Source organism: Cryptotermes secundus, unplaced genomic scaffold, assembly GCF_002891405.2.
Source record: "Cryptotermes secundus unplaced genomic scaffold, Csec_1.0 scaffold183, whole genome shotgun sequence".
In the NCBI taxonomy this organism is placed as follows: Eukaryota; Metazoa; Arthropoda; class Insecta; order Blattodea; family Kalotermitidae; genus Cryptotermes; species Cryptotermes secundus.
The window spans coordinates 153,443-181,276 of record NW_019729899.1 but is presented as its reverse complement, the minus strand read 5'-3'; the positions used below and the strand labels follow the sequence as shown (position 1 = coordinate 181,276).

The following is a 27,834-nucleotide window of genomic DNA, read 5'->3' as shown; positions in this document are numbered from 1 at the left end:
GGCCCTGAGATTGGCTCAGCCTCTATCAGGATTCGTGTTGGGAGGGTAAATCGCCCTCCGGCGTCTAAGACTGACCTCACCGCCATCTGTGAGCCGATTGCCTAGAAAATGTGAGATCCTCGACGTCTCACAAACTTATGGGGCTTCCAAGGCCTGTTACAGCGATAAACTTTGCTTCTTGCCAACATACGTATGAACAGAACGGTTAGACGGTTGGAGCTGAACACAGGAAGTGGGCTGGAAGAAGAGGCATAACTGTTCGAGGAAGATATAGATGGCGTTGATCCGTAGGATTGCTTTCCGAGGACTCAAAAGAGTAAAATTACTGTACACTTTAGTGCCTACTAATGTTCCATAGTTGCAGTGACGTTTAACAAGAGCATGATCTCATCTTTTACGCTTGACTGCTGAAATAACAATAAGCACATTTATTGCATGAGAGGACAATAATTTTATTGTCCAAATTAGCTTCCTAAATAAAATGATATTCATCAGGACTAATTCAAGGCTGAAATCAGAGCTCAAGCAACTGTGTAATAATCCTCATTCAGTTTACTGTAATAAATTATGCAGACAGAAAATTGCATGGGTTTCTCGAGCAAAACAAACAGGAAGCAAAGTAAATGGTTAGACAGCCATGTTCACGGAACCCTTCATTACGTTGATGGACCAGAGTCAGGAAATTGAGCTTTAGCGTCAGTTATTATTGTTTGTTTTGTGTGCCAGGTGATTGAATGTGACAGCAGGCTAGAAAGGAAGTCATAGAACCGATGTGCATTTTGTACCGCCATTTTATATAATGCTTAAAAGCTGGAAGACTGAGTGTAAAACTAACTTGTTCTCTAAATCAAGCAGTGACTGAACCCTGTACCTCACAAATGCAGACAGCGACTTTGATACCAAACGTAATAGATTCATTTTGTTCAGGGAAACACCGAAGATTTCTGTGAGAATCATACAAAACACGTAAACACACCCTCTCGGAAAAATAGGAAGTTTCTGAAAGTCAAATGATGCTGAACACATAGTTGCTGCTGTCTTTGAAAGCGTCAATACATGCTTTTATGGGGGCGAAATTTTGAACCTCATGGGAGAAAAATATTTTCAGCCCGTATTTCTTTCTAGAGAGGAGCCTGGATAGCTTAGTCGTTATTTCAAAGAGAAATATTATGCATAATTTCAACTTTATAGCTTATCATTAGCAACTTATATGATTTTACCTTCAGATGATAAAAAATATTACTACTTATTAACCCTTAACGCTATTCTCTACGCGATAAGTTTAAATATTTCGACAAAGTTTCTGAAAGCTTCCATATCAGTCAGGTCTGAAACTATGGCAAAATAATATCTATCTGTCTGTCTCTCTATCTATCTATCTGTCTATCTATCTATCTCTCTATCTGTCTGTCTATCTATCTGTCTCTCTCTATCTATCTATCTGTCTGTGTGTATATCTATCTGTCTGTCTGTCTGTCTATCTATATGTCTGTCTGTCTGGTTATCTACCTATCTATCTGTCTGTATCTCTGTCTGTCTGTCTATCTATCTATCTTATGTCTGTTTATCTCTCTCTCTATCTATAGCTCTAGAGTCCTTTTGCTGGACCTTGGCCGCTTTTTCAGTTTTTCAGTCCATACACAGGTGATACGATTCCATGAACGAGGGTTCAGACTGTCACAAGGCCACTATCAACACAAACACAGAATAAACCCAGACATCCATTCCTTGAGTAGGATTCGAACCCATGATCACAGCGTTCGGGCGAGTGAAGAGAGTTTATGCATTAGATCCCGCGGACACTGTGACCGGCAGAAAAATCTCTAGAATCCACGAATTAAAGAACGTCGTGATTCTTGGATTAATTAACGAGCTGTTTCAAGTAATGAAATTGTAAGATGATTTTGATTGACGAAACAAACAAATGTGACCTTGGGACCAAACAATTTATAAGATACCTTTAAAATCCTTACCACATTTAAAAAACTTTATCAAAGAAGCGTTAAATTTGTGTGTATGTTGGCCAGTATGGTCTGATTGTTCCACATAGGCTGCAGTTTCAGTGCGGTTAAATGTCTTGTCAGGCAGTAGATTTATTCACATGTGGAAATGCTTCATAGCTGTTTTATGGGATCCCTTTCATTTAGTTTCATGTAATTGCTTGCTTACCTGCAGGTCACGTGTGCCACATAATCTCACACGTCGTCTCGTCGTTTTCTACCGAAAGAATTGTTTTTGAATCCGCAATTGTAGTTTACTACAACAGAATATATTAATTAATTAATGAATTGGCTTACAAAGCTCTTAATTCACCAGCAGTTAGCAAAACTCAATTTTTATATTACGTTTAAGAGAAGAGATTGTATATAGTTTTGATTCCGTGTTAAATGCGGCAGAACAAATACCCCTTTCAGTAAGTGCTGTTACATACGTTCGTCTTATGAGCTCTCACAAATTATAAGGCAACTACATTATATATTTTTCGAAATTAAATTGCAATGTAGAAATAACAGAAAACAGCCAATAGGATGCAAATCTACTATAGTCAGTGGCGGTTTGTTCACCATATTTCCAAAACATTTTGAGGTTCCGACTTTCTGAGCTGTGATGCATGTAGTCTAGTACAGACACTTGGATTGAGTCCCCTGGTGTAGAAACCAGTACAATAAACCTTTGTTTCCGCCTACCGGGGAGCTCGAATAATTGTAGAGGCTATTGCTTCATTTCTGTAGACTATTGGGTTATATACTGATATCATGAGATTTGCGTATTTCAAGTAATTTCAAAATGCATATTATAGTCTCTCGTATCATGGTTAAAGTTCAGCCTAATCCGGGTTTGCAAGTGCGCAAGTCATGGTGACTTCTGAACAGCAATTGCGTTGGCTTGGGCAACCCGGGGGAGGGGACAGCGATTTTCGAAAAACTTCCATAATTGATATTAAATTTATAAGCTTCCAAAAGTAACAAGAGGATTGTTCTTTACTTTTTCAATATTATTTTTATGAATTCAAGCTCTTTATAAACTAAATCACGGGAGACTGAGATTCATGCTTGGGACTGGGACAGCGACCGCGCATGTGCGCAACTTAGAGGGAACATTGATCATGTCCTCCATTTTGTTATTTGGTTGCGAAGTTATGAGAGGAAAACATTTTCTACATTCTTAACCCTGAAGAATAATGTAGTATGTTGCTCCGAAACCATAGTACCCACCTACAGAACTACAGAGTATCATAATCAATGGTACCGTGTGTGTGTGTGTGTTGAACGCTGTTTCCATTGGCTGATTAAGTGCAAGGATGGTGATGTAAATTCTGCCAGTCGTTTCTTGTAGTTGTCAGCTTACCTATTTATTCATTCTAAAAATATAAATTGGCCTTATACGTGTCGTCTAAGGGATTCATCTAATTAAAACTTACAAAACACTGTTCACACTGCCTCGTAAGTGACTGTGAGGGGCTATATTTCCAAAGGGAGAAGGAGGGAGCAAACTGGAATCAGCGATAGCTTGGTGGTGAGGCAGCCAGCGTTGAGTCGCTCGGAAGAGAGATGTTCACAGTTGTTGAAATGAGACAACCTGCTTGAAATATGTGGACCCCATGTCTCTGGACCGCTGGAATGTCACACAGGCGTCAAGAACCACTGATACTATCAAACGTTGCTGTGGGGTCCATTTTATTTCAACTGTTTTGTCTCTTGTTTCTTTTCTTTTTTTTTTTGTAACCCTGATTAATGGAAGGCCCCGTCAAGGTCATTCGATAATTGATCAACAACCGATCACAATTTCGAGCCAACAAAGACCGATCAATTTAAAACCAGATTTTAGAAACGGAAACTTGACAATATATTTTCAGCTTGTTTTCAGCATCAGTGGAAGCCTTCAGACTATGCAGAACAAGACAGAGAAACAGCAGTCTGTACACAGATCCTATATGCGTGTCACGGATCTTACTTACTCATGGAGCTGAGCCCTTCTGGAGTATGCGCCAATTCAGCAGCTACTCAAGAATTTCCCAGCATTTTTTATGGAACTCGAAGGTTCATTACCGTGTTCACAAGAGCCTTCCACCGGTCCCTATCCTGAGCCAGATTTATCCAATCAATACCATCCCATCCTATCTCTCTAAGATCAATTCTAATATTGTCCACCCACCGACGCCTTGGTCTTCCCTGTGGTCTCTTTCCTTCTGGATCTTAGCTTTCTGAATCCTCCTAGGCCTTTCGAATAATTCCGATGTAGAACAACTTTGTTTCTATGGTTACTTAGGTTACTATGGTTTTATTTTTACAGTGGTTACTGAAATTGAACAGCAGATATAGCGTCGCTTCTATCTCATAAATACCCCTCAGTAATGTTTTTATTTCCAGCTGCAGGAAATTTAAAAATATCCAGTTTCGGGTGACCTACAGTGACATAGAGATCATGTTAGGTTTATTCATGGCACATCCCGTGGTTCTTGAGTTGAAAAATGAGGACAAACAGGACTAATCTCCGTTTTATCTCGACTCAAAATAAGCTAAAGAAAGTTTAGATATATAAAGATTATTTTACATTTAACTCTACAGTTTTGGAGTAATTCCTTGTGGGAACACCCCACGACTAGCTTATGGATTTGGAAAGTATTGTACGTAATAACCATATCGTTAACAAGGAAACAAAAAATTGTCAGCCTCAGGGGAATACAATCAGACATATACAGAAAATTGGTGATCATATGTCTATATTTTTATCTTCAACGTTCTTGAGTGTCATTCATGAAAATGAATTTGGATCTTGGAACTCAGCACGTAAATTTGTGTATTTTGTTTCAATTAAAAATACGTACATTTATTTGATGAGGTTACATGGAACTACACACTAGAGTGTGGTGTATATACAAGAGGTGGCAAGATACATTAATATTTACAATATGTATACATGGCACATCAGAGAGGCGACACTGCCACACAGAAGAAAATGCTGGCCTTTTTGACTAGGTTCGTCGGTACCTGTGGTCACTTGCCGCTACATAGTCATATGGCGCTTCATATGCAGCGAGAGGTGGTCGGAGCGCGAGAACGCCCTCTCGCAGAGCCGGCACTGGAACGGCCGGTCGCCGGTATGCTTACGGTAGTGGCGAGTCAGCTCGTCCGAGCGAGCGAACTTCCAGCCGCAGCCCTTCCAGCTGCACTGGTACGGCTTCTCGCCCGTGTGCGTGCGCAGATGGGCCTTCAGGTGCGACGATTTGGTGTAAGTCTTGCCGCACCCGGGATGAGAACACGTGTGCACAATTACTTTCCTTCTACTCCAGTTCCTCCGACGTCGAGGCTTCGCTGGAGGCGGCTGCTCCGAAGTTCCTGGTGAGGGTGGTGGTGGTATGGGATTTCTAAGATGTGAGTGCGAGTGCGGTTGTGAGAGCGGATGTTGATGAGGCCCTAGGAACGACCCTGTCGCATTCTGTAAATGCCCAGTAAGGTGTGGAGATGATGGTGGTGTAAGGATTTTGAAGTGGGGGACCTGCGTATGCCGGTTGTGGTACAAGTCGGCGTAATTCGAACCGGAAGGATGATGATAGAATGCGTGGCAAGCATCTGGAGTGGCCGGTGGAGAGATTTGTCCGAAGGGAATGTGAGCAGAAGGAGGGCCTCCAGTTGCATTTTGAAGGTATGACTGTCCGACGTAGGGAGGCGGTCCGAAGGGCTGTATGCTTCTGTGTGCTGCCGGATACGAATAGCTGGCCATATTCTGGCGCTGTAAGTAGATCTGCTCCGGTGACGAAGAATCAGGCATCTCTGACTTTATTTTGTTGCAGACAGGAGGGAAATACAGGGAGGATGGTTCTGGTTTGCTCGTTGCGAAGTCCTCCTCCCCAGATGAGGAAGGCAGGTAGAAACTGTTTGGCGAAACTACTGGAACTTGTTGATCTCCTGCCCCAGATCTACAGCCAGATTCGTTGTAGTAACCTGGTTCTATGGGAGAACAGGAATTGGCAGGAAAGACACAATCTACCTCGAGTTTACCTCCAGGACCAGGGATGTTGTTTGGACTCTTGCTCGAGTACATTGCAGGAGGTGGATCTGTGGGCCCGTCAGCCATGTGTGCGTGTACTGGACCACCAACTCCCAGGATGACCGTTTCAATGTCTTGCCACATCTGAAAATAGCAATATGATACCAGTACTCTTCAAGATACACCTATGTAGGAAGAAAATCTGAGTTAGTCGCAGTTCTCACATCGGTAGGGAACAAAATTACAGTTTTGAGTTTAACTCAGAAGGTTATATTGTTGCATCCTTTTGCTGAATACACAACGCAGCATGAGGAAACATCCAGCAAGAAGAAAAGAAGAAATATGAGATAAGACTACACGTTGAATTTTAGAAGCGCAAAACACAAGCATAACAGCCTCCTCAAAGAGTTAAAAAAACACCTGATGATGACCAGTAACGGTCGAAACATGTAGTGTAAAGTATAGTTTTAAACAGCTTTAAACGACACAGAGATATTGGGTTTTCGGATTTTATCCATCGTCCTGGTTTTAAGATAACTAAGAAAAACACGACGTTTCGGAAACTGGATCTGTTTCCGAAACGTCGTGTTTTTCTTAGTTATCTTAAAACTAGGACGATGGATGAAGTTCGAAAACCCAATATCTCAGTGATATACACCATCGTCAGAACCCTATAGTAACTAGATTTAAAGGACAAACTGTGTACGTGTAGTAATTTTTAAACAATGATTTAAAGCAGTGTTTCATGTCAGACAGAATAGCAGAGATAAATGTGAATTAATTAACGGAAAGGGATAGAGATGAAGTGAACCAAGGCTGCAACAATACACAGCTGAGGCCGAAAAGCCGAGAATGAGTATGTGAATTACCCGCCTTAATATCCCCCCAGTCGTACAGTAACTGAGGCGGCTATTTGCCGATTTCCGACAGCGAAGGCCTGGCTTCGATCCCACGCCAGTTCATGTGACATTTGTTGTGCGTAATTTTTTTAATGCTAGTGGGGTGAGACTAAGTCCCTTGCACTGCGGCCACTTCTGGCCTATTGTACCAGCCCCAGGTGACAGGTGAGGGTGATTGTGGAGCAATTGGTGGAATGAAGATTGGCAGGGGAAGCCGAAGTACTCTGAGAAAAGCTGCCCCAGCGCCACTTTGTCCACCACAAATCCCAATTGACCAGACCCGGGTTCGAACCCGGGCCGTCGCGGTGGGAAGCTAGTGACTAACCACTTGAGCTATGGCGCGGCCTTTGTGGTGCATAAAGTAAATTAGTGGGGCTTCCTCCAAGCATGTCTAGACCCCTGCCAATTGTCATTCCACCAACTGCCTTATCACCATATCATCAAGGTGATGCAGTCTTGACGTTGGCATTGTCGCAAAACAAACAACTTAAAAATGTTACGGAGTTTGTGTTAAAGGCTCTCGTATGATTCGTAACTAAACAGTGGCTATTTTCTTATTTCGAATTTGATGTTTTTATGGAGACGCAGTGTGTTTTCTCCGATGTAGGATCTGATTTCTTTGGAACACGCGGTGGCGTATTTGGTTGAGGCACTATGCTACAAGCCGGAAGGTCGCGGGTTCGATTCCAGATGTTCCAGATGAGGTCATTGGATTTTGCAATTGACCAATCCTTCCAGCCGCAATATGGCCCTGGAGTCGACTCAGCCTCTAACAGAAATGAGCACCAGGAATCTTCCTGGGGGGTAAAGGGCTGCCGACGTGTAAGACTGACAACCTCACCGCCATCTATGAGCCGATTGTCTAGAAAATGTGGGAGCCTCAACATCTCACAACCCTGTGGGCCTCCACAGCCGGTTACAGGGATAGTTTACCTTTTTACTATAGGATCTCAGTTCTTATGTATTGATCCTATAAATTTTTTATTTTAATTATTCTGGTCCGGCACATTAGTCAATATTATAGAAATGATTTGACTACACCGTCCAGTTTGACTAAAAAAAATTAATGCCATTATATGTTTCGGTCAATTGATGAGCATTTTCAGAAGGCAAATAACACTTGAGAAAACTAATATTGCATAAACCACAGTACATCAAGTTCAGAGTTGTCTAAAGTTTTGTATATCAAGATTTTAAATTAAGCTAAAATGTAGTGAGATAATATATTAATACAATTCTTAATATGTAATATCTTAAACCGCTAAGTTTCTTGTCTTCGTGCCCTTCTATCAACTGGAGATTGGGTAGATTGCCGCTCTTGGAGGTCCGGGCAGTGTTTTATCTCCTTTATGTAGTTGGTTAAGAGTCTGTGTTTGTTGTTGGGCTGTTTCTCTTTCGCCGTTTGGTGACGCACGGGACGGCATTGTTGTGATTAAGTAGTTACGTTTCCTAACTTGTTTCCTATTGCTGCTGTTGAAGATACATGTAGTTACACTAATTTTGAAGCGTCCTGAAGTAAGTAGCGCTCGTTTATCTGTACAGACTTGGTATTATATTTAGGGTTTATCGTTATCTTCATTACGTATTTCTTGCCAGTGTTTCTGTCTTCGTCTTTAGTTCATTACAGTCTGTTGGTCATGCTCGTGGCTCCAGTTCAGCACGCGGCAAAGTAAGTAAGCAGTAACCAAGTGAGCCGCCAACCTTGTAGTACTTGTTAACCTTATGTGAGTTATTACATCAGAAAGTCATCGGTGTTATTTGCAATTTGATACCGTACTAGCCATCTGATAACTTATTGACAACTTTATTACACAAATATCGTTATGGATTTGTTGAAAACATGAAGTTACGGAGCCAGAATAAAACGTTAACTAAGCACGTTCCAGCAAACACGTGGCCAACAATACGGGATCGCTGCTAGGCAGCAGCCAGCGCGCCAATGTACTGGTTGGGTAGTGATCACGTGGGAACTGTGGCTGTTCAGTGTGTTTTCTGTGTGGTCCGTGCGGCGGCTATATAATGGGAGTCTCTATCTGTAAGGAGGCTGTGTGTGGGTCATAAGAGACAATCCCATCTTGTCGTCAGAAAGGATGTTACATAAGAACTATTACCTTATGGGTTCCGCTGGAAAAATCTTTGTTCGTGGCCTCAAGGGGCCTGACGCCAAGATGAACTGATTGTCGGTAAATCGCCAGTCGTAAAGTAACTTCGACTTCGACGTAGGGAGGCTCTGGAGGCGAGTTCGAATACCTCCACTCTATCCCTGCGAGTCATACGTGACAACGAAGAGAGAACCAAATTCCAGGATGTATAGTGACTGGGCCACCCTGTTCCTGGGGGATATAAATATGGGGGCCTGGCTCTCCAGGCTGGGGAAGTCTCGAATTTGAGGCAGTAGAATATGTCGAGAGTCCCGCGGGACTTGAACCTGAGAATGACTGACCTGGCGAGAGCCAGCCGCAATTGTAAACTACATAACCACCTTCTCGTCATAGAGGATATTACATAAGGATTATAAAAGCGAGTCTAAAGGGGCTTTTAGGCAAGACGAACTGATTGGCTGTGAACCGCCCGTCGTAAAGTAACTCTGCCTCTGACTCTGATGCTAGGGACGCAGAAGAAGAAGAGACAATTGGAACTGGGAGTTCAGAAGAGAGAGATTTGGAGCCAGGAGAACAGCCATTGTGGAGAGCTGTTACTAAGTAAGGACTAGTGAGGCCGCGTCATAGCTCAAGCAGTTAGTCGCTAGATTCCCACCGCAGCGACCTAGGTTCGAACCAGGGTCTGGTCATGTGGGATTTGTGGTGGACCCAGTGACGCTGTGGCAGGATTTTTCCGAGTATTTCGGTTCCTCTGCCAATCTTTATTCCACCAATTGCTTCCTTATCATCATCATTATCATCTACCATCTGGGGCTGGTACAATAGGCCAGTAATGGCCGCAGTACAAGGGACTCAGTCTCACTCCATTAAGAACAATGAAAAAAGTAAAAACCAGTGGAAATAGACGGCGAAAACTTAGTGCTGAGTGATTTTTAGTATGGAAATCAGCAATGGCGTATTAATTATTTTTAGTTACGAGCTATACGTGATCAGTAAATTTATTTACCAATCCACACCACGTCTACAGTCATTAATACACGGGACAATATTATAATGCGGTAAATACTGGTAAACGGCTACTGGTAGCAGATTTCATCGGAACTTCATTTCGATGTAAAGCAGAGGAAGTCCTGGCTACTGGAGGGATAACACCGTCACTGGAAACTGGATACTTTACGTTTTCAAACAATGACTCAAAGATATCTATAAATTAGAGACAAAGGAAGTACATTGACCTTGTGCTGAATACCATGCCATGAAGTCGGAGACTTCTGAGTAAGGTGTGTATGAGTGATCAACATAAAACCCACAAGCATATAACCATAAGCTATCATATTACCTGCATACAACTAACATTTAAGTTTTGGCTTTGTGACGTCAGATAGGTGGACACCACTGGTCTGGTCTTCATATTGCCTTAATTTTAAAGATATGAAGTACATGGATACTGAAGATGGAGATTTAAATTTGGGCCGAAAGATTGATAAATACTTACAGAACAACGTACTCTATATGCATATTTCACTGCCTTGGAAATATCATACGGTATACACTACAGACGCCGGTCACGGTAGCCGAGCGGTCTGAGGCATGCACTGTCTTCGCTCGCTCGGAAACAGGGATCGTGGGTTCGAATCCCACTCAGGACATGGATGTTTAGTTTGTGTGTGTGTGCGTGTTTCTGTGTTTGTGTACAGGTAGAGGTCTTGCGACGAGCTGATCACCCGCCCAAGGAGTCCTACCGAGTCTGTAAGATCTAGAAAAACCGAAGTGAACGGAGAAGTTCATGGAGGTAGGCGTAGGCCCACTGGGGCTGTAGTGCCAAGCAAAAAATAATACACTACAGACTACTAATTCAGAGATCCAGTAATATACGTAATAAAGACCAATCGTAGAAAAGACTGTTGTATTAATGGTGATGATAGTAGATCTACTTAACACGTGTGATCCTAAATTACCGTAGCGACTGGATGTATGTCAAGCAGACGACAGTAAGGTAAGTAGTGGTAATTAGCTGGGCTTCGTCGGGGTCAGCAACATATTTTACAGAAACAAAGATGGGAGCTAAAAGATAATAAGTAAAGCTGTCCCTATAACAGGCCCATAGGGTTTTGAGACGTCTAGGTCCTCACATTTTCTAGACAATCCGCTCACAGATGGCGGTAAAGTTGTCAGCCTTACGCGCTGGCCTCCCTTTACCGCCCAGGAAGATTCCTGATACCAATTTTTGCCAGAGACTCAGTCGAACCCGGGATCATAGCGCGGCTGGAAGATTTAGGTGAATTAAAAATTCCAATGACGAATCGAATCCGTACCCTTCCGGCTTGTAGGAGAGTGTCTCAACCAACTGCACTACAGCCTGCCCCAAAAAGGAGGCTAACATAATAAATTATCCCATTTCCTTATGATTCAATTTGCGCCATCTGTAACGTTCCATTCAAAAGAGAGAGGCTTGTCTATATCTGAGGATAGTATCGAAAGGGAGATTAAAAGGTTAGGGTGGGAGTATGTGGAATGGATTAATCTAGCTGAGGATGGGAACAAATAGTTGGATCTTGTGAACAGGGTTACGAAATTTCGGGTTCTATAAAACGCTGAAAATGTCAAGAACAGGCTAGCGAAATGTAGCTATCAAGAATGGCTGTATGTCACGGTGTCACCCCTCCACAATAACTATGCACCTCACAAGAGACAACAATAATTCCAACACTATATTTACGTCGTTACATTGTTCATAAGGGGCCTGACAAATAGCGAAATAGTGGATAACATTATCTGTATATTTGTATCTAAACTTCTGAAATATATATAAGTAAATAATAGGTGTACTCTTATATAAGGGGCTGGTTATTACCAAGGTCAAATAGTTCCGAACAAAAACCATTTGCTGAAAGTATATTCTTGTATAATATTCTAACATTAACATAATTCTCCTTGAGAATTCAGCGGAGTGTGAACTGCATTGCTCTTGTTTACAGTGAACACTCTTTTGTTATAGCCCTGAGTTTTAAACATCGAAAGAACCTCATTACATAACGCAATTTGGTAATGACTTTTTGCGAGATCTTTACGTCTTGATTCCTCATCACCTCTTTGATTCTGTCAGTGAGCAGTTATCGGATTATCTCTCTCCCCGTATGCTTCTCATTTCTCTCCTCTGCTCGTTTTCTTGAAATTCTGCTCCCCATTCTTTCTCTCCTCTTCTCTGTGTTCTGAAATTGCGTTGTTATGTAGTAAGCCATTTAAATTTTACCTGAAGATCCACGTTCTGTGTGAGAACAAGCAGAATTTGCGATATGCAATGCGATGTATGTTCACATGCTATCGAATGATGCTTCGAGACAATATGATGCGCAGCGGCATCTGTCAGACAGTGAATGGAACTATGTGTCCTGTGCGTGCAAACGAACACGTATTAAACTGACTTTACATATATCAAAATTTCTTGTGTGCCATTATATTTTTTCTATTTGAATATTATTTTTCGTTAAAGTAAATAAATAACATATCAGGGTTGTTTTCCTTTTAGTTGCAATTTCAAGAGAAATCTGCAAAATGGTCATACAAAGTTAATCAAATTCTTTTCTCGTTAATAATATGCCCTCGAGTATGAGACAGAAACAGAGAGGATTAACTATTGCAAAGGACCCTACCTTGATATAAAGTTCACATCTACTCTTTTGTCTTCACAGTGGGCTCTTTTTGTCTATTTTTATTATTTAAATGTCGTAAGTATTTCTTTAATTCCTTGTATGCTGCATGTTCATTTCAATATATTTTGCCTATAATTATTTTAGTTTCGTTGCTGTTAGTATAATTTATTTCTGCCAAATACTTAGTTCTGAAGTGAAAGTTTTGTTGATTTAAACGCAAAGTTTGTAATTATTGCCCCCCCCCCAAAATTGCACTGCTTACTTAAAATATATCTGATATTTTTTCGCCAAAAATTCACTACTTAACTCTAATGATTCATTAATTATAGGTATCAAACGAAAACTAAAGGAAATATACATACAACTATTATTCTGTTTTGTTTAGCTTCTGCAAACAACTTTCCTTAAAGAAACCTGAATATTTTCGAACATCTGTTTCCTAGCGCAGTCGGTGTAGCTGTAGGCTACGGGTTGGACGTACGGGGTTCGTTTGCCGGCAGGGGCAAGAAATATTTCTCTAGTCTTCAACGTCCATACTGACCTAGGATCCACTCAGCCTCCTATCCAGTTGGTGAGGGCGAATCCTTCTCCGAGGAGGTAAAGCGGCTAGGCGTGAACATATTTCCCCCTAGAGCCAAGATCAAGAATAATAGAAATAGACCTCCACTCCCCCAATACGTAATGCTTAGTTAATTAAGCATATGGACAACTTTACTTTAACATTTTCCCAATGAGTAATCTCGTGGCCTGGCCGCGCCATAGCTCAAGCGGTTAGTCGCTTGCTTCCCACCGCGGCGGCCAGGGTTCGATCCCGGGTCTGGTCAAGTGGGATTTGTGATAGGTAAAGTGGTGCTGGGGTAGGTTTTCTCCGAGTACTTCTGTTTCCCCTGTCAATCTTCATTCCACCAATTGCTCCACAATCACCCTCACCTATCATCTGGGGCTGTTACAATAGGCCACAAATGGCCGCAGTACAAGGAACTTAGTCCCACCCCACTAGCAATAAAGAAAGCTCGTGGCTTTCAGTTAAGGGTCGGTGTTGTCCGTCCCACTCCATATGTTCGCACGTTTCCCGTTTTATTATTACTATGCTCGGAGAGAGCAGAGTTTCATAAGGTTGACACAAGGTTTTGTGGAAATTCAAATATAAGATCAGGCACACACACACACGCACGAACGCAGAACACAACGCTCTCGTGAGCTTACATTTTTGCGTAGGAAACAAATGAAAGACAAAATCTCTTTCCGAAAGTAACTTCTTACTCTACAATAATTTTTGTTTTACGATTATTATAATTATCTCTTTTCTATTTTTGCTGCAAAGTAGATAACGTTATGCCGGTGACGGTAGCTGAGCGGTCTAAGGCATGTACTGTCTTCGCTCGCTTGGAAACCGGGATCGTGGGTTCGGATCCCACTCAGGGCATGGATGTTTAGTTTGTGTGTGTGCGTTTTTCTGTGTGTGCGCACAGGTAGAGGCCTTGCGACGAGCTGATCACCCGCCCAAGGAGGCCTACCGATTGTGTAAGATCTAGAAAAGCCGAATTGAACGGAGAAGTTCATGGAGGTAGGCCTAGGCCCACTGGGGCTGTAGTGCCAAGGAAAAAAAAAGATGACGTTATACCGAATAGAGCACGGTCTGTTTTCAACACACCGTGCAATTTGCACTTACGCAGTTCATGATACCGTCATCACCAAAATATTCACACTTTTTACAGCAAAACTCTACACAATAGAGAATATATATTGTATCCACGAGCCACAGTTACGTCGTTAAACGAAATAAGTACTTTTTATAACCCAAGTTAAAATGTGAATAATGTACGTTCAATGTTACTACACCAAAGAAACTTAGTATACTAAAGTAATAAAACATGTTTTAAAAATCTTACGTCATGTTTCATGAAAATGTGTGCTACTTATAGCCCTCGCTTCGGCTCTCCTCAGGCCAATTTCTAGGTATAAATATTTAAGCCTTTTTGCACATTGAACAATTCATGCACTGAAGAAAGCAGTCTTCTGGGATTTGGCACCGTGTATATGTGGTGTTAACCGGCGTTTCGGAGGAACGTATCGCCTCCATCTTCAGGGTAGAAAAAAAAATAATAAGAAATCTGCTTTTACTGGTTCTCACGGTCTCTTCGCTTGCAGATTTCTTATATTTTTTCTTCTACCCTGAAGATGGAGGCGATACGTTCCTCCGAAACGTCGGTTAACACCACATATACACGGTGCCAAATCCCAGAAGACTGCTTCCTTCATAGTCACAGCAGTGAAAGCCTCAAATCTTACACAATTTATGCACTTATCTCTTTTCAACATTAGAAATTAGTACAAATATTATGTTTCTGGATGTTATCCTTCGTCCTGTTTTTATTTCAAAATACAACGTTTCGGAGACTGGATTGTCTCCTTCTTCATACAAAACCTATTCAGTTTGGCCCAATTGATAGAGCTGGTCCTTATCGCCGGACGACAGGGACTAGCTCTATCGACTGTGCCCAACTGAGTAGGTTTTACCTGAATCGATGGAGAGAGAATCCAGTTTCCGAAGTGCTGTGTTTTGAAATAAAAACAGGACGAAGGATAACATCCAGAAATATAATATTTGTACTAATCTACTATGGTTACAGGCTTTTAGATCTAAATAAAAGAGTTATCCTTGTAACCGATAGAGATGGAACATAAGACTACTATGATTCTCAAAATAATTCTATGCTATTTCCTTGAACAAAATTAACCGGTTTGTTCTCATAATGAAGATGTAATTTTTCACTAGGGTAAGACTTGGATTTTTAAATGTTTATTTATTAAACTGAGGCTTCAAATGGTTAATGTAACACAAATTCTTTTTCTTAACGAACAGCGATCCTGCAACGGCAAGACCATGGGAACCAAGTGAACCAACTTTTCTGAAAGCCAAAAGGGCGTTCAAACAGAATCATCTGCTTCACCGAAACGACAGCCACTGTTTTCTTAGGTTTATGGTCTACATTTAGCACGATCTTTCTCATAAGCTTCCCTTCGCTCTAGCTTCTAGACGGAATTCTGACGCAGTAAATTTCTGTGCAATTTTAATTCTTAAAATAAAAAAAAATCGTTTTCCATTTCAGAATTTATTACACCGCCTTTCCCTTCAACGAGTTGTAACACGGACCACAGAGAACACAGCTCGTATTATTATTGTGTGTTCGTTGGAAGGTGTATACTGAGCCGTTGCCATGCAACGGCCATATGCATCACAATGTGATGTAGTCCCATCTACGTGCTCGTGTTTTCCATGGTGCAGGGTGTATCTTCCTGTTGTACTGTGCATTTAGACTACGAGTAATTTTAGGAGGACGTGTTACACGTAGTCACGTATCCAAATGTTATGATTTCAATTTAAAATCCGAAATATAATTTCATTTATGTGCAGCATGTGTAGTGGACTGGTATATTTCTGTGGTCATGTGTGTCACGTTACCTTACGCCACCTGTAGACGTCATAATAACATATATTATACTTCGAATTTTAAATTTATATCATAAAACTTGGGAAACTTTGCGAAATGAGTTGGGGCAGCGTGATTATAGCTAAATAAGCTGAAACGTGTTATGCAATAGATATTGTTACGCGTGTGCTTTGGATTGGCGAATCGATTTATTGGATATTCACAAGTAGTAACTTGCAGTTAGTTCTTACACTGTCAAGATTACGGTAATTATAACACATAAATAAAGCCCTCTATATCTCCAAATGTCAATAGAATTTCCGTCAAGTGCAACAATATATATTTTGGTCACTTATTTATCCCATCTGCCTTACATGTTTCGGTTCGAAGGAACCATCTTCAGAGGCACTTACAACAAAACATGAAAACACTGGCACAGCCCAACATCCACAGTATGTAGTTATTTGTGGAAACTATTACATATAACGGAGTGTAAAGCACAACACTTTCCAGTATCTTGAATGCAGGTATAGCACTTGCATCTAAAAAATCACCCTAATTCGGGATAATGTTCTTGCTTTTACACTCTCGATTGTACCATATGTGAGCATTAATTCTCAGTAGTTTCCTTTTTGTATTCATATACTGATTAACCAATCTAGCCTGACAGGCGTCCACTCTATATCTGCTTATAATAGTCGTTGTTAGGTAACAGATTTCAACTATGGCTAAGTCTTGAAAATGTTTTGCCTATCCGTTTCCTGTCAACGGATTTTATATGAAAATATAAAAGTTTCACTTAATCACACACGCCCGACATCACTGTAATACAGCACATATAAATTCTTCCCTTCACAGGCCAACTTTCAATGTTTCTTCCACTACGAACTTATCATTGCTGACTTCAACGTTCTCATCCAATTCTGTCAACTGCATTGTAGCGCCGAATGTCTTCAAGATAACTCCTCTGCACGGACCACGCACATAAAACATATGTCACATGTTTGCCATTCCGCCAGTGTATTGGTGCGCTGACTGGACCTACAGAAACACATCACGGGACCGCTACCCAGTTGGTTCATTGGCCGCACACCGGCATGCGTCAAGACATGTAACAGTCAAGACAAGATGTCTGCGACATGACGCAAAGAAGAAAGGAACACAGTTGAAACGAATGAGATTATGAAAGCCGCCGCACACCGGTGTGAGTCATGATGCTGACGAATCACGAATGAAGCAAGACTGCGTCTTTTGTCTCATGTCTTGATGCTTGTCTTGACGCAGTTGATGTGCGGCCGCCCTTACACTTTCCTGGCAAATTCAAAAACAGTATTTCAGATTATGTCAAGGCATTTTGTTCGCTATGTCCTGTATCGTTATATAAAACGTAAATAAAATAAAAGGAAGTTAACCCTTTGAATCGTTCTACGAACCATCCAACTATTATTAGTTTTCATTATAACATGTGAAGGAAATTAATGTTAGCCATATATGTACACAAGTACACATATATTTTATTCGATTTATTTAATGACGCACTCTTGTTAATCTCACTGCACGAGTCCACTAGGTGTTTCAAAATAAATTACACTCTATTATGGCCTTACTAGACACAACACAATCAGAAATAGCTGACATTTCGTTAGTTTCTCCTTATTTATGACCACGGTTATGAAAGCAGAGCCATTAATTGAAAATTAACTGTTAAGTATTTTTCTATTAACGCTCGGAAATATTTGTTCCATGGTCTATACTAAGCGCAGCATATAAGAACCTAACCTAACCTAACTTAACCTCCGTTCATTCACCGTGCAATATACATATACTCTGTATCCTGCTATGAACGTCTTGTTTCAAAATAGGCCACGGTACTGTAGCCTCGTTCTCATAGTCGGTTATGACAACTCGACTGAATCGCACTGGAAGTTACCTGGTTCGAATCCAGTGAACGACGGAATATTTTGAGGCTTTCAGCAAACATTGGGTTCAGTTTCTCAAAACCACTGAAATTTCGCCTATAATCTGTGACATTTTTCATTTCCAACTTCGTTAGCTTCCCGGTATGTGCAAGAGATTATTCTCCGCTCCACTGTGCTCAGACCGCCCCTCAGTCCACCAAACCTCCTAGACAATGGTTAAAGCGGCAGGAGCGTGAGGTGACCATTTATCTCCATCTACTGCTTAGATTAAGAATGATAGAGCTATACCTACACTCCCCCCATACGTCTTCATGGCATGACCCTTAATTAATTAAGCTGAGGGAAATATTTACCCCTGTCTTTAACTTTTAGCCCTTTAGGAAGTCGTTTCAAAGAATGAAATCTGGTCAATTGTTAAGACGAAATACATATTAAGTTTCCAAAACTACTTTTTTTTACATAAATGTAACCTCACCCCCCGGCCCCTTCACTAGTGCTAAGAAATTTGTCCTTCCGAAAATACTTATTATATTGCAATATTTGTTTAACGAAAAGCAGTTCGCTCTTGTTCGTAATTATAGGAGTGTGTGAACTCTGTAATTTTTAACAATACGCCATTCTGTATAAAAAATTGAAATGTTTACGTTTATCAGACTAGAAGTATTTTAATCCTTTATCGATATGATCATGATGCTATAGTTCCTGGAGAGCTGGGTAGCTCAGTAAGTATAGTGACGGCCTATGGGATGGATGGCCAGGGTTCAATTCCTGGAAAGGGAAGATTTTTCTCATATCCACAGTATCCAGACCGGCTCTGGGGCCCACCCAATCTCCTATCAAATGGGTACAGTGGCTCCTTCCTCGGAAATTAAGCGGTAGAGGTGAGAAGCTGACCACTCACCCCCATCTAGTGCGAAATCACGAATGGTGGAGCTTAATTGATTAAGTACAGTGTGGTTTCATTCATTCATCATTGGCTCTACAGCCCTTTGTTGGGCCGTGACCCCTTCTTCAGTTTCGTAATCATTTTTACGCAGACGATAGAACTCCTTAGACGGGGGATCAGCCCGTCGCAAGGCCGCTACCTACACGCAGGACAACACAAACACAGAATAAACGCACACACAAATAACACACGATCTCAGCGTTCGAACGAGCGTAGACAGTTCATGCCTCAGACCGCAAGGCCGCTGTGACCGACCAGTATAGTTTCTGCTCAGTCAAATACTCAGATCATTTCGGTGCTTGACCTTGGAAAAATAATCTAATTTCATTCACTGAATATCTGTGCTAATGACGCAGTATCTTTACTGTACATAAACATGGAGTAGAAATTCTTACGAGAGTGAGTCATAGCTCATTGTGTGATCTATTGTAATATATGAGATCAGGGAACGGTCTTAAAAACTCTTATTCTAATTAATTGTTAATGATGATTTTGCATTCGGGAACCCCCCCCCCTTTCTTAAAGTTAGCTTTGGTGTATTTCTGCCTAACTAGTTCCTATTCGAACTCGTAGTCATCTTACCACATACCAATTAGTCACTAGATATCTTCAGCATTTGATGCAGGGCCGCTTGACGTGCAACCTCATGACTTCGTTATTCAGTATCAACAATATATTGCAGAATGTTTAACACGAAGTTAAGATGTCGAAGTTAGATTATTTCACTGTACAGATCCAAAACTGTGGATAAGAAAGAGATATTACGTACTGTTTCTAATTTATTGTTCAAGTGACAAAGTGGGTACAGTTTACCTAGTATAATACATTTTCGAAAATTTCACCGTCAACATCAATGCACTCTGCAACTCGTATGAGGACATGGCGTGTTGCTCGTCTGTACAGTGATCTGTACAGTGTACTCTACAGTGAAATAGCTCTATCCCGGAAACCGTACGGAATAGGACACATGTACATATACACTTTCTTGCTTAGAATTACCGATACTATGATCTCCCAGAATATTCACCTTTCCTCCTAGGACCACCCTCTATGACGTAAAGGGTTTCATCTTCTGGGACACAACGTCTTTCCCCCCCCCTTGGCACTACTGCCCCAGTGGGCCTAGGCCTACCTCCATGAACTTCTCCGTTCACTTCGGTTTTTCTAGATCTTACACATTCGGTAGGACTCCTTGGGCGGGGGATCAGCTCGTCGCAAGGCCTCTACCTGTACACAAACACAGAAAAACGCACACAAACAAACTAAACATCCATGCCCTGAGTGGGATTCGAACCCACGAACCCGGTTTCCAAGCGAGCGAAGACAGTACATGCCTTAGACCGCTAGGCTACCGTCACCGGCCACAACGTCGTTTACGCTATTAATTTTCAACTGATATTTCAAGGAAAAATTTCGTCTCCATTTTCAGGGTTGAACAATAAGCCAGGCAGAGCTCTGCTTGTTATCTGCTTCACTTTGGTCTCTTACATTGTTTATTTTTCGACCCTGAAGATGGAGGCGATATGATCCTCCGAAATGTAGGTTGAATTTCTACGGGCTACCTCAGAAGATAGCCGGTCACAGTAGCCGTGTGGTCTAAGGCATGAACTGTCTTCGCTCGCTCGGACGCCTGGATCGTGGATTCGAATCCTACTCAAGACATGGATGTCTGTGCGTGCGTTTATCCTGGTTTGTGTTGTCCTGTGTGTAGGTAGCGGCCTTGAGACGGGCTCATTACGTGCCCAAGGCGTCCTACCGTCTGTGTAAATGATTACGGAATTGAAAAAGAAGCCTGGACCCTGAATGGGCTGGAAGAGCAATTGAAGAAACACAGAAGATAGGACACTTCGTAACCAGAATTTTGAGAACCTGAAATCCTACGTAACTTACATTACTTTGTACAAGTCTGCGTTTATCCTAATTCTTTCATTGCACTTAAGGACCCGTATTTGATGAGGTAATACATTAAATGTCAAAACTGACACGACAATACAGCGAAGAACAAGGTACGAGATGTCAGGCAGTCTGTCTCCTGAGACGTCAATCTCTCATACATATATACCAACATTTCAGAGAAACTTTATGCCATGATCTTACGAGTAGAAGGATTCTACCATGAAGACGGAGGCGACAGGTTAGGTGAATATCTATCAGACTTCAAGGCCTCACAATCCAGAAGAACATAATATTTAAGACGTAAAGAATTTGCCTCATTAGCATCAAATTATTTTCTATTTGATGAAACTGTCAGCAGCCAACGCTCTTAAAGTCAAGGAACATTTTATTATTATTATTATTCGTAGGCAGAACAGCATTTTTAAGCCACAGTCTTCCATAGAAATTTCTGCCAAATTGCATTCGGTTTTCACTCCTTTGGATTTCGCAACAATAATTTTTTACAGAGCAAGGTCGTTAGCCCCACGTTCAACCTCCAACTTGAAGACCAAAGTCTATATATTTATATCCCCCAGTGACAGTGTGGTCCAGTTACACCCCCAGACACAGGGTTCCCTTCTCATCGCCTTCTACGGCCCAGGGCTGTCCTGCACCCGTCTCCACATGTGGATTATTATTAATATTTTTATTATTTATAATTCTGTGGATGAATTTTCGTTTGTTTTGATTTTATTGTTATTATGCTTTGTCTGGTTCTTTTTTATTGCGGTCATTCTTGCTTTATACGGTTAAACTAAATATGTACTGCGTTTTAATTTTCTTTATAGAAAATCCGGAGTATTTAAGTTGAGATTTTCAATCGATAGGAGTTCTTAATAATTTATGTATTAATGTCTGTAAAATATATATCCTTCATATACACCAACGCATTTAATATTTGCGTACAAGCATCAACACCAAAGTGTGAGCATCAAGCACACAGGTCAGGGGTCACTGACTCACCAACCACGTCCTTATGACTGTCACCCAACAACGGTTCTAGAATATTCGTATAAATAAAAACATATTTCTCATTTATGCATATCCTATATTTAGGATTAGCTGCGAGCACTTAGATCTACAAAGACATATGGGTGAGTGGAGGTATAGCTCCACCATTCTTGACCTGAACATTAGATGAAGGTAAGTAATCAGCTTCACGCACCGGCCGCTTTATATCCGCAGAAATTGGCCCGGTACGCATTGATAGGGGTGACACCAGGGTCGGTCTAGGCGCTGTGGAAAAAGGAAATATTTTGCATTGTCGGGAATCGAATCCGGGCCGTCGAGCTTGCAGCCCCTAGCTGCTCCTAGAATGATTAATATCGTTGTTAACTTTAAAGCACACCAAAATTTTCAATATTATTTGATGGAATTAAGGCTTCAGAGAGTGTTACAACGAAGTGAGAAACACTGTCACGGTTTGTTATGCTTCATATTCTTGAGTTCTGTCTCACTTCGAGAACCGTGAAATGTAGCATTCTGAATACTGTATGGCTAAGAGCTCTTGAAGAAAGAGTGTTCCTAAGTTTGGCTGAACTATAAACCCCCATTTTTCTGTTTAACGCGAATGTCCATTCGGTATCGTGTTCACAAAAAGATCATTCATGATACATAATAAATTAACATTCTCAAAAAAAGGAAAAAAAAAACCTGAACCAGCAAAGTACGGAGAGAGAGACAATTCGAGAACTTAATGATCGGTGATTTGATGATAACTGCCTGGTCAGGATTGTTATATTGAACTTTGCGTAGAAATTATCTGTGAGAATAGAGTCGAAACTCAATTTGTATGCTTTGTTTTCATCTCGAAAACATTACATTCGTCTAAACGATATTTAAGAATGTAGTTCCTACCTCATAGAAAACACACAGTTTATCTTTGTTACAAAGCCACTGCTTAATGCTGTAGAGGTGAATAATTAAGTAGTCGGTACATTTTAGGGGTCGACGGCACAGGTTCAATTACCGGCAGAGGCAAGATTTTTTTTCTCCACAGGATTGAGCCCAGTTGTGGGGCCCACCAGCCTCCTATACAATAGGTTCATTCATTTATTCATTAATGGCTATGCAGCTCTTTGTTGGGCCCTGGCCGCTTCTCATTTTTCGTATTCATTTTTACACATACGTCAGGACTCCTTGGACGGGGGATCAGCCCGACCCAAGGTCGCTACTTAAAGAAACACAGAATAAACGCAGACAAACATCCATTCCTTGAGTGGGATTCGAGCCCACAATCACAGTGTTCGAGAGAGAGAAGACAGCTCATGTCTTAGACCGCGCGCCTTCTGTGATCGGCCCTAAAATATTGGTACACGGGGCGATTTCCAGGTGTGTGAAGCGGACGGAGCGTTAAGATGGCCTCTTACCTTCATCTAGTGTCGAGACCAAGAACGGTAGAACTGTCCTTCCATTCCTCCATAAGCCTTCAGGGCAGAGTTTTTATTAAACACAGGAAGAGATTGTTATAATCGCTGTTAATTTTGTGAGTTAAAGAACAGGAGGGTCTGGAGGTGATGCCCTGGGTTTGCGTTCAGGAGGTTCTCGGTTGGAATCTCGGTAGGGGCACCTGCTGTCCTGAGTGAGGATTTTCTGTTTTCTTCAGTCCTTCCAAGTAAATGAAGGGACTGTATCTCGCTTAGTCTAGGACAGTTACCTTCCAGCTCCTTCCCAATTCTTGTACCATTCTACAGTTTGATGCTGCATGATCTCGAAACTGTAAGCGTCGATACGTATCCCATGAGAAGTGAGTCGGAGGGTCACAAGAAATCAGTAAATATGTACATTCTGTAAGCCAAATAGAGGATCTCTAAATGTTAACACTGACGGTACGTGTAGTAATTACTGAAACCTTAAGGGACAGTAATGAAAGTGCTCATTGCTTTAACATTTAGTAGATTCGTAATTAGCCGATCGCAGTGGTCTCGCGGTCTGAGGCATGAACCGGCTCCGCCCGCTCGAACACTGGGATCGTGGGCTCGAATCCCACTCGAGTCATAGATATCTGTTTGCGTTTATTCTGTATGTAAATAGAGGCTTTGCGATGGGCTCATCCCCGTTCAAGAAGTCCTGCTGACTGTGTGTAGGATTAAGAAATTGAAAAATTGACCAAGTTCCAAAGGCTGTAGAGCGATAGAGACAGAGATTCATAAATGTGGAGTATAATTTTTGATGCGATTCGGATGTTATAATGCAAAATACTACACTATGCTTGTAAATTAGTAGTTTTTCTACTGTAACTCACAATAGATGTCAGTTATTGATTTTTGTTAAGTTTTTAATTACAGCAAAACTTCTCAGCGTATCATGGTCAAATTAATTTTAAAAAAGCTACGTCTGTACTGAGTTACATAAGCTATACTGATTTATAATTTATGATTATGAATTAGTTTTAAATTATATTGCAACAATTATAAACATATATATACAGAAGATACACGTATGAACACCTGTATTATATATATGTATGTATGTACTCATATGAAGGTAAGTGGGTAAAAGGGTAAGGTAAAATTTTCCCTGTGTTTGACTAATTACACACTACGCCATGAAGGCGTATGGGGGAGTGGATATATAAATCAACATTTTCTTGACCTTGGCACTAGATGGAGTTGATTGATTAGCTTCACGCCCCGGCCGCTTAACCCTCGGAGAAACAGACCCCGGTATCCATTGGATATGAGGCTGGGTAGGCCCCCACAACCGATCTGGACGACATGGAGAAGATTCTTACCCCTACCAGGACTCGAACTCCGATTCTTCGGTCGTCCAGCCTACAGCTAGAATGTACGTAGGTAGGTAGGTAGGCACACTACGTAAGCATAGCCTGTGTAGACCATAAATTAAAAAGATTTTAATATAAGACCCAAATTCTCACAATAGAGATATGAAGATTTATATTTTCTGTGATATAATGCAGCGTAGTCCGGTTAAAATTCAAACGACGTTTCGGAGGGACAAGTCGTCTTCAGCAGAGAGTAAGCAGAGTCACGCTTGCTACCTGCTTCATACTGGGATCTTACTTGACATATTTTTAATCCATGAAGGTGAAGATGAAAAGTTCTTCCGAAACTGCGGTTTAATTTCAAAAGTTTACACGTCGTTGTATCCGGAAGTTAGAACTCAGTATTGAACATGTATTTGGAAGAACTTATACCACGACGGCGAAAATTCATATTCTGTTTTTGATAAAATATGATATGGTAGGTGGAAACAGAAAGCTCATTACCGTGTTCAAAAGAGCCCTCCACAGGTCCCTGTCATCAGCCACATCGATCGAATCTATATCATCCCATCGTATCTCTGTAAGATCCATTTTAATATTGTCCACCCACCTACGTCTTCGTCTTCCTAGTGATCTCTTTCCTTCTGGCTTTCCCACAAATATCCTATATGCATTCCTTTCGTCCCCATTCGTGCTACATGCCCTACCATTCTAATCCTCCTTGACTTGTTCGTTCTAATTACACTTGGAATTATTATTATTATTATTTCACAACACAGAGACACACACTGCGTCTGCATTACAAATGCCAAATTGCTGTTCACATAAATAGGCTCAGTCTGTTTAAGGAAACACTCAAGTACAATCTGTGTGCAAAATGTATAGTTTTTAAAATACTGAAACAGTGTTTTAAAGAGTTAATTTTAATAAAATTTAAATTAATTTATAAGTTATACTTAAAGTAACCAACAGCGAGAGAAGCAAATTACCTGATACGTAAAATATTAAATTTGACAGTTTAGTGCAAAATGGTCATTATTTGTACCACGAGGATTAACGGTTAAAAAATCTATATTTCCCCCCAAAGGATATATTTGTTGGTTTCATACGGTTTCCACATTACAGAGCTTTTTTTTTTTTTTTAATTCGCTTAGTGGGGGTCGAGTCCAGTTTGCTCCACTCGGCACGGCGGCCACTGATTGGCATATTGTACCTGCCACGGGTGAATATGATGATGGAGAATTTGGTGGAATGAAGATTGACAGGCGAAACCGAAGTACTCGGAGAAAACCCGCCTCAGGGCCAGTTTGTCCACCACAAATCCCATTTAACCAGACCCGGGATCGAACCCGGGCCGCCATACACAGCTATTGTTTCCCTAATTATCATTAATCGATTATTGCTTCTAATGGAAAGAAAATATATTTTATGTAACGTATTAATTGAATTTTTAAATATTATTTATATGGATTTAATTCTTCGAAGTAATAATACTTCGAGTTCAGTGTTCTGCGATCGATTGGAAGTACTGTCAGATATTGTCTTTATATACTTCTGGAAACACGTCTTGAAATCCCTCCATATGCTACCCCCGCCCCCTTTTCTGTATGGCATGAAAATCGAGAGTTCCTAGGAGTCTGACATAACCCTCGGCGGGAAATGCCAAATCACCAGCGGCCTCGAGTGCGTGTAAATATCTTCAAGCTGTGATGTGTCAGTTCTTTATATCTCGGACCTTACGTGTATCTAATTAATATTTGAAAAATCTGTTCCTACTAATGGAATAATCAGTGTCTCCATTACAAATATCAGTTCTTAATGTTTGAGGAAACAACACATATTTATTCCGAAAATCAAACGAACACCACAAATAAACAGCACTAATGAATCCTCATGTTATTGGACATTAAAGCAAGCATAACTAAGTTATGCAGTAGGTTCTAATGCTAAAAATTTATTGGCTCTTGGATTGTACATGAGGACTGGTTCGTTCTATATGCAGATCAGAACCACACTAAGAGGATTTCCAGCGACCCTTCTTAAATTCTACCCTTACGTTCTCAAAATAATTATCAGCCACTTTGTAGTATTTAAATAACTTTCTTCTATAAACTCACAACAAATATTTCACGCATGTTGCAGGAATCTGATGTCTGGTCGACTTAAGTTAGCAGTTAATGAATGTCAGGCCGCGTGCGTGGGAGATTCCCGCATCTCACTGTCCAGCTGTGGTTACGCTCCCGAAACATGACGCGATACACTGAGATAACTCACCTCCTGGAAATCAGCCATCCCTTCTGCGATCGACAACCCCAGAAGTGTTCTTCCTTGGTTCACTCACATACACGCCTGTCCACCGAGGTCTATCCTCACGCTTAGAATGGCTTCGCGTCAACAATAGCACCTGTTCTTATTGGACTAGTTTTGAAATCACTTGAGGAAGCCTGGTTTCATCTACCCATGCGGCCGCAAGGGGATGTGACGTCACACGCAACCAATCGTAACCCAGCGCTTCGGTCCGTGGCCAATCATGTTATTGTAGTAGCCTCGTCTCTCTCTCACAACGTTACCTGTTGCACTGAAGAGACTGCGCTGTCTATGACAGTTCGAACCCTGAAACCTACAACTGAAACTTCAGTTTGCCTCAGCATCCAAGCCAGAATCCGAACACTAAATTAACTATCAGAATTTTTTAGCAAAAATTCTGTAAAAATTGAAAAATTGGCATTTCGAGTAGCACGCATGTGGACACAGGAAAATAAATCATCGCCTTGACTTGTAATGGTTATCTCCTCACGTTTTCTGGAATAGAAGAAACAAGGGTACATGCAGATTCTAAAGGGTTCTGATGGTGGTGCATAACACTCAGAACTACTGTTTTTTTGCCTTTTTTTTAATTCTCTTAGTGGAGGGTGGAGTCCAACTGGGTCCACTCAGCACGGCGGCCACTGATTTGCCTAGTGCAGCTTGCTCCGGGTGATTATGATAATGGAGAATTTGGTGGAATGAAGATTGACAGGGGAAACCGAAGTACTCGGAGAAAACCTGCCCCAGCGCCACTTTGTCCACCACAAATCTCACTTGACCAGACCCGGGACCGAACCCGGGCCGCCGCGGTGGGAAGCCAGCGACTAACCGCTTGAGCTATGGCGCGGCCTCTTTTGGGGCTTAGTCAATAGACCGGTATTCACATAAAATTTGAAAACACAGCACCTGAGGACGGAAAGAGAT

The 27,834-nt window shown here is 41.3% G+C and overlaps 1 protein-coding gene across 2 annotated transcripts; it reads right to left on the bottom strand.

Moving 5' to 3' along the window:
- Window positions 1-4,759: 4,759 nt before the first annotated feature.
- On the bottom strand, window positions 4,760-27,026 carry LOC111865744 (Krueppel-like factor 2). Of its 2 annotated transcripts, none has more exons than XM_023854010.2 (2): window positions 13,187-13,271; window positions 4,760-6,135 (listed from the first exon to the last, which is right to left on the bottom strand). In XM_023854010.2, the coding sequence occupies exon 2, from the start codon at window positions 6,133-6,135 to the stop codon at window positions 5,008-5,010; it is 1,128 nt and encodes a 375-aa protein (XP_023709778.1). In that variant the 5' UTR covers window positions 13,187-13,271; the 3' UTR covers window positions 4,760-5,007. The 2 variants fall into 2 exon arrangements, with proteins under 2 accessions (XP_023709778.1, XP_023709777.1); XM_023854009.2 differs by lacking the exon at window positions 13,187-13,271 and adding an exon at window positions 26,878-27,026 and having other exon boundaries at window positions 4,761-6,135.
- Window positions 27,027-27,834: the final 808 nt, after the last annotated feature.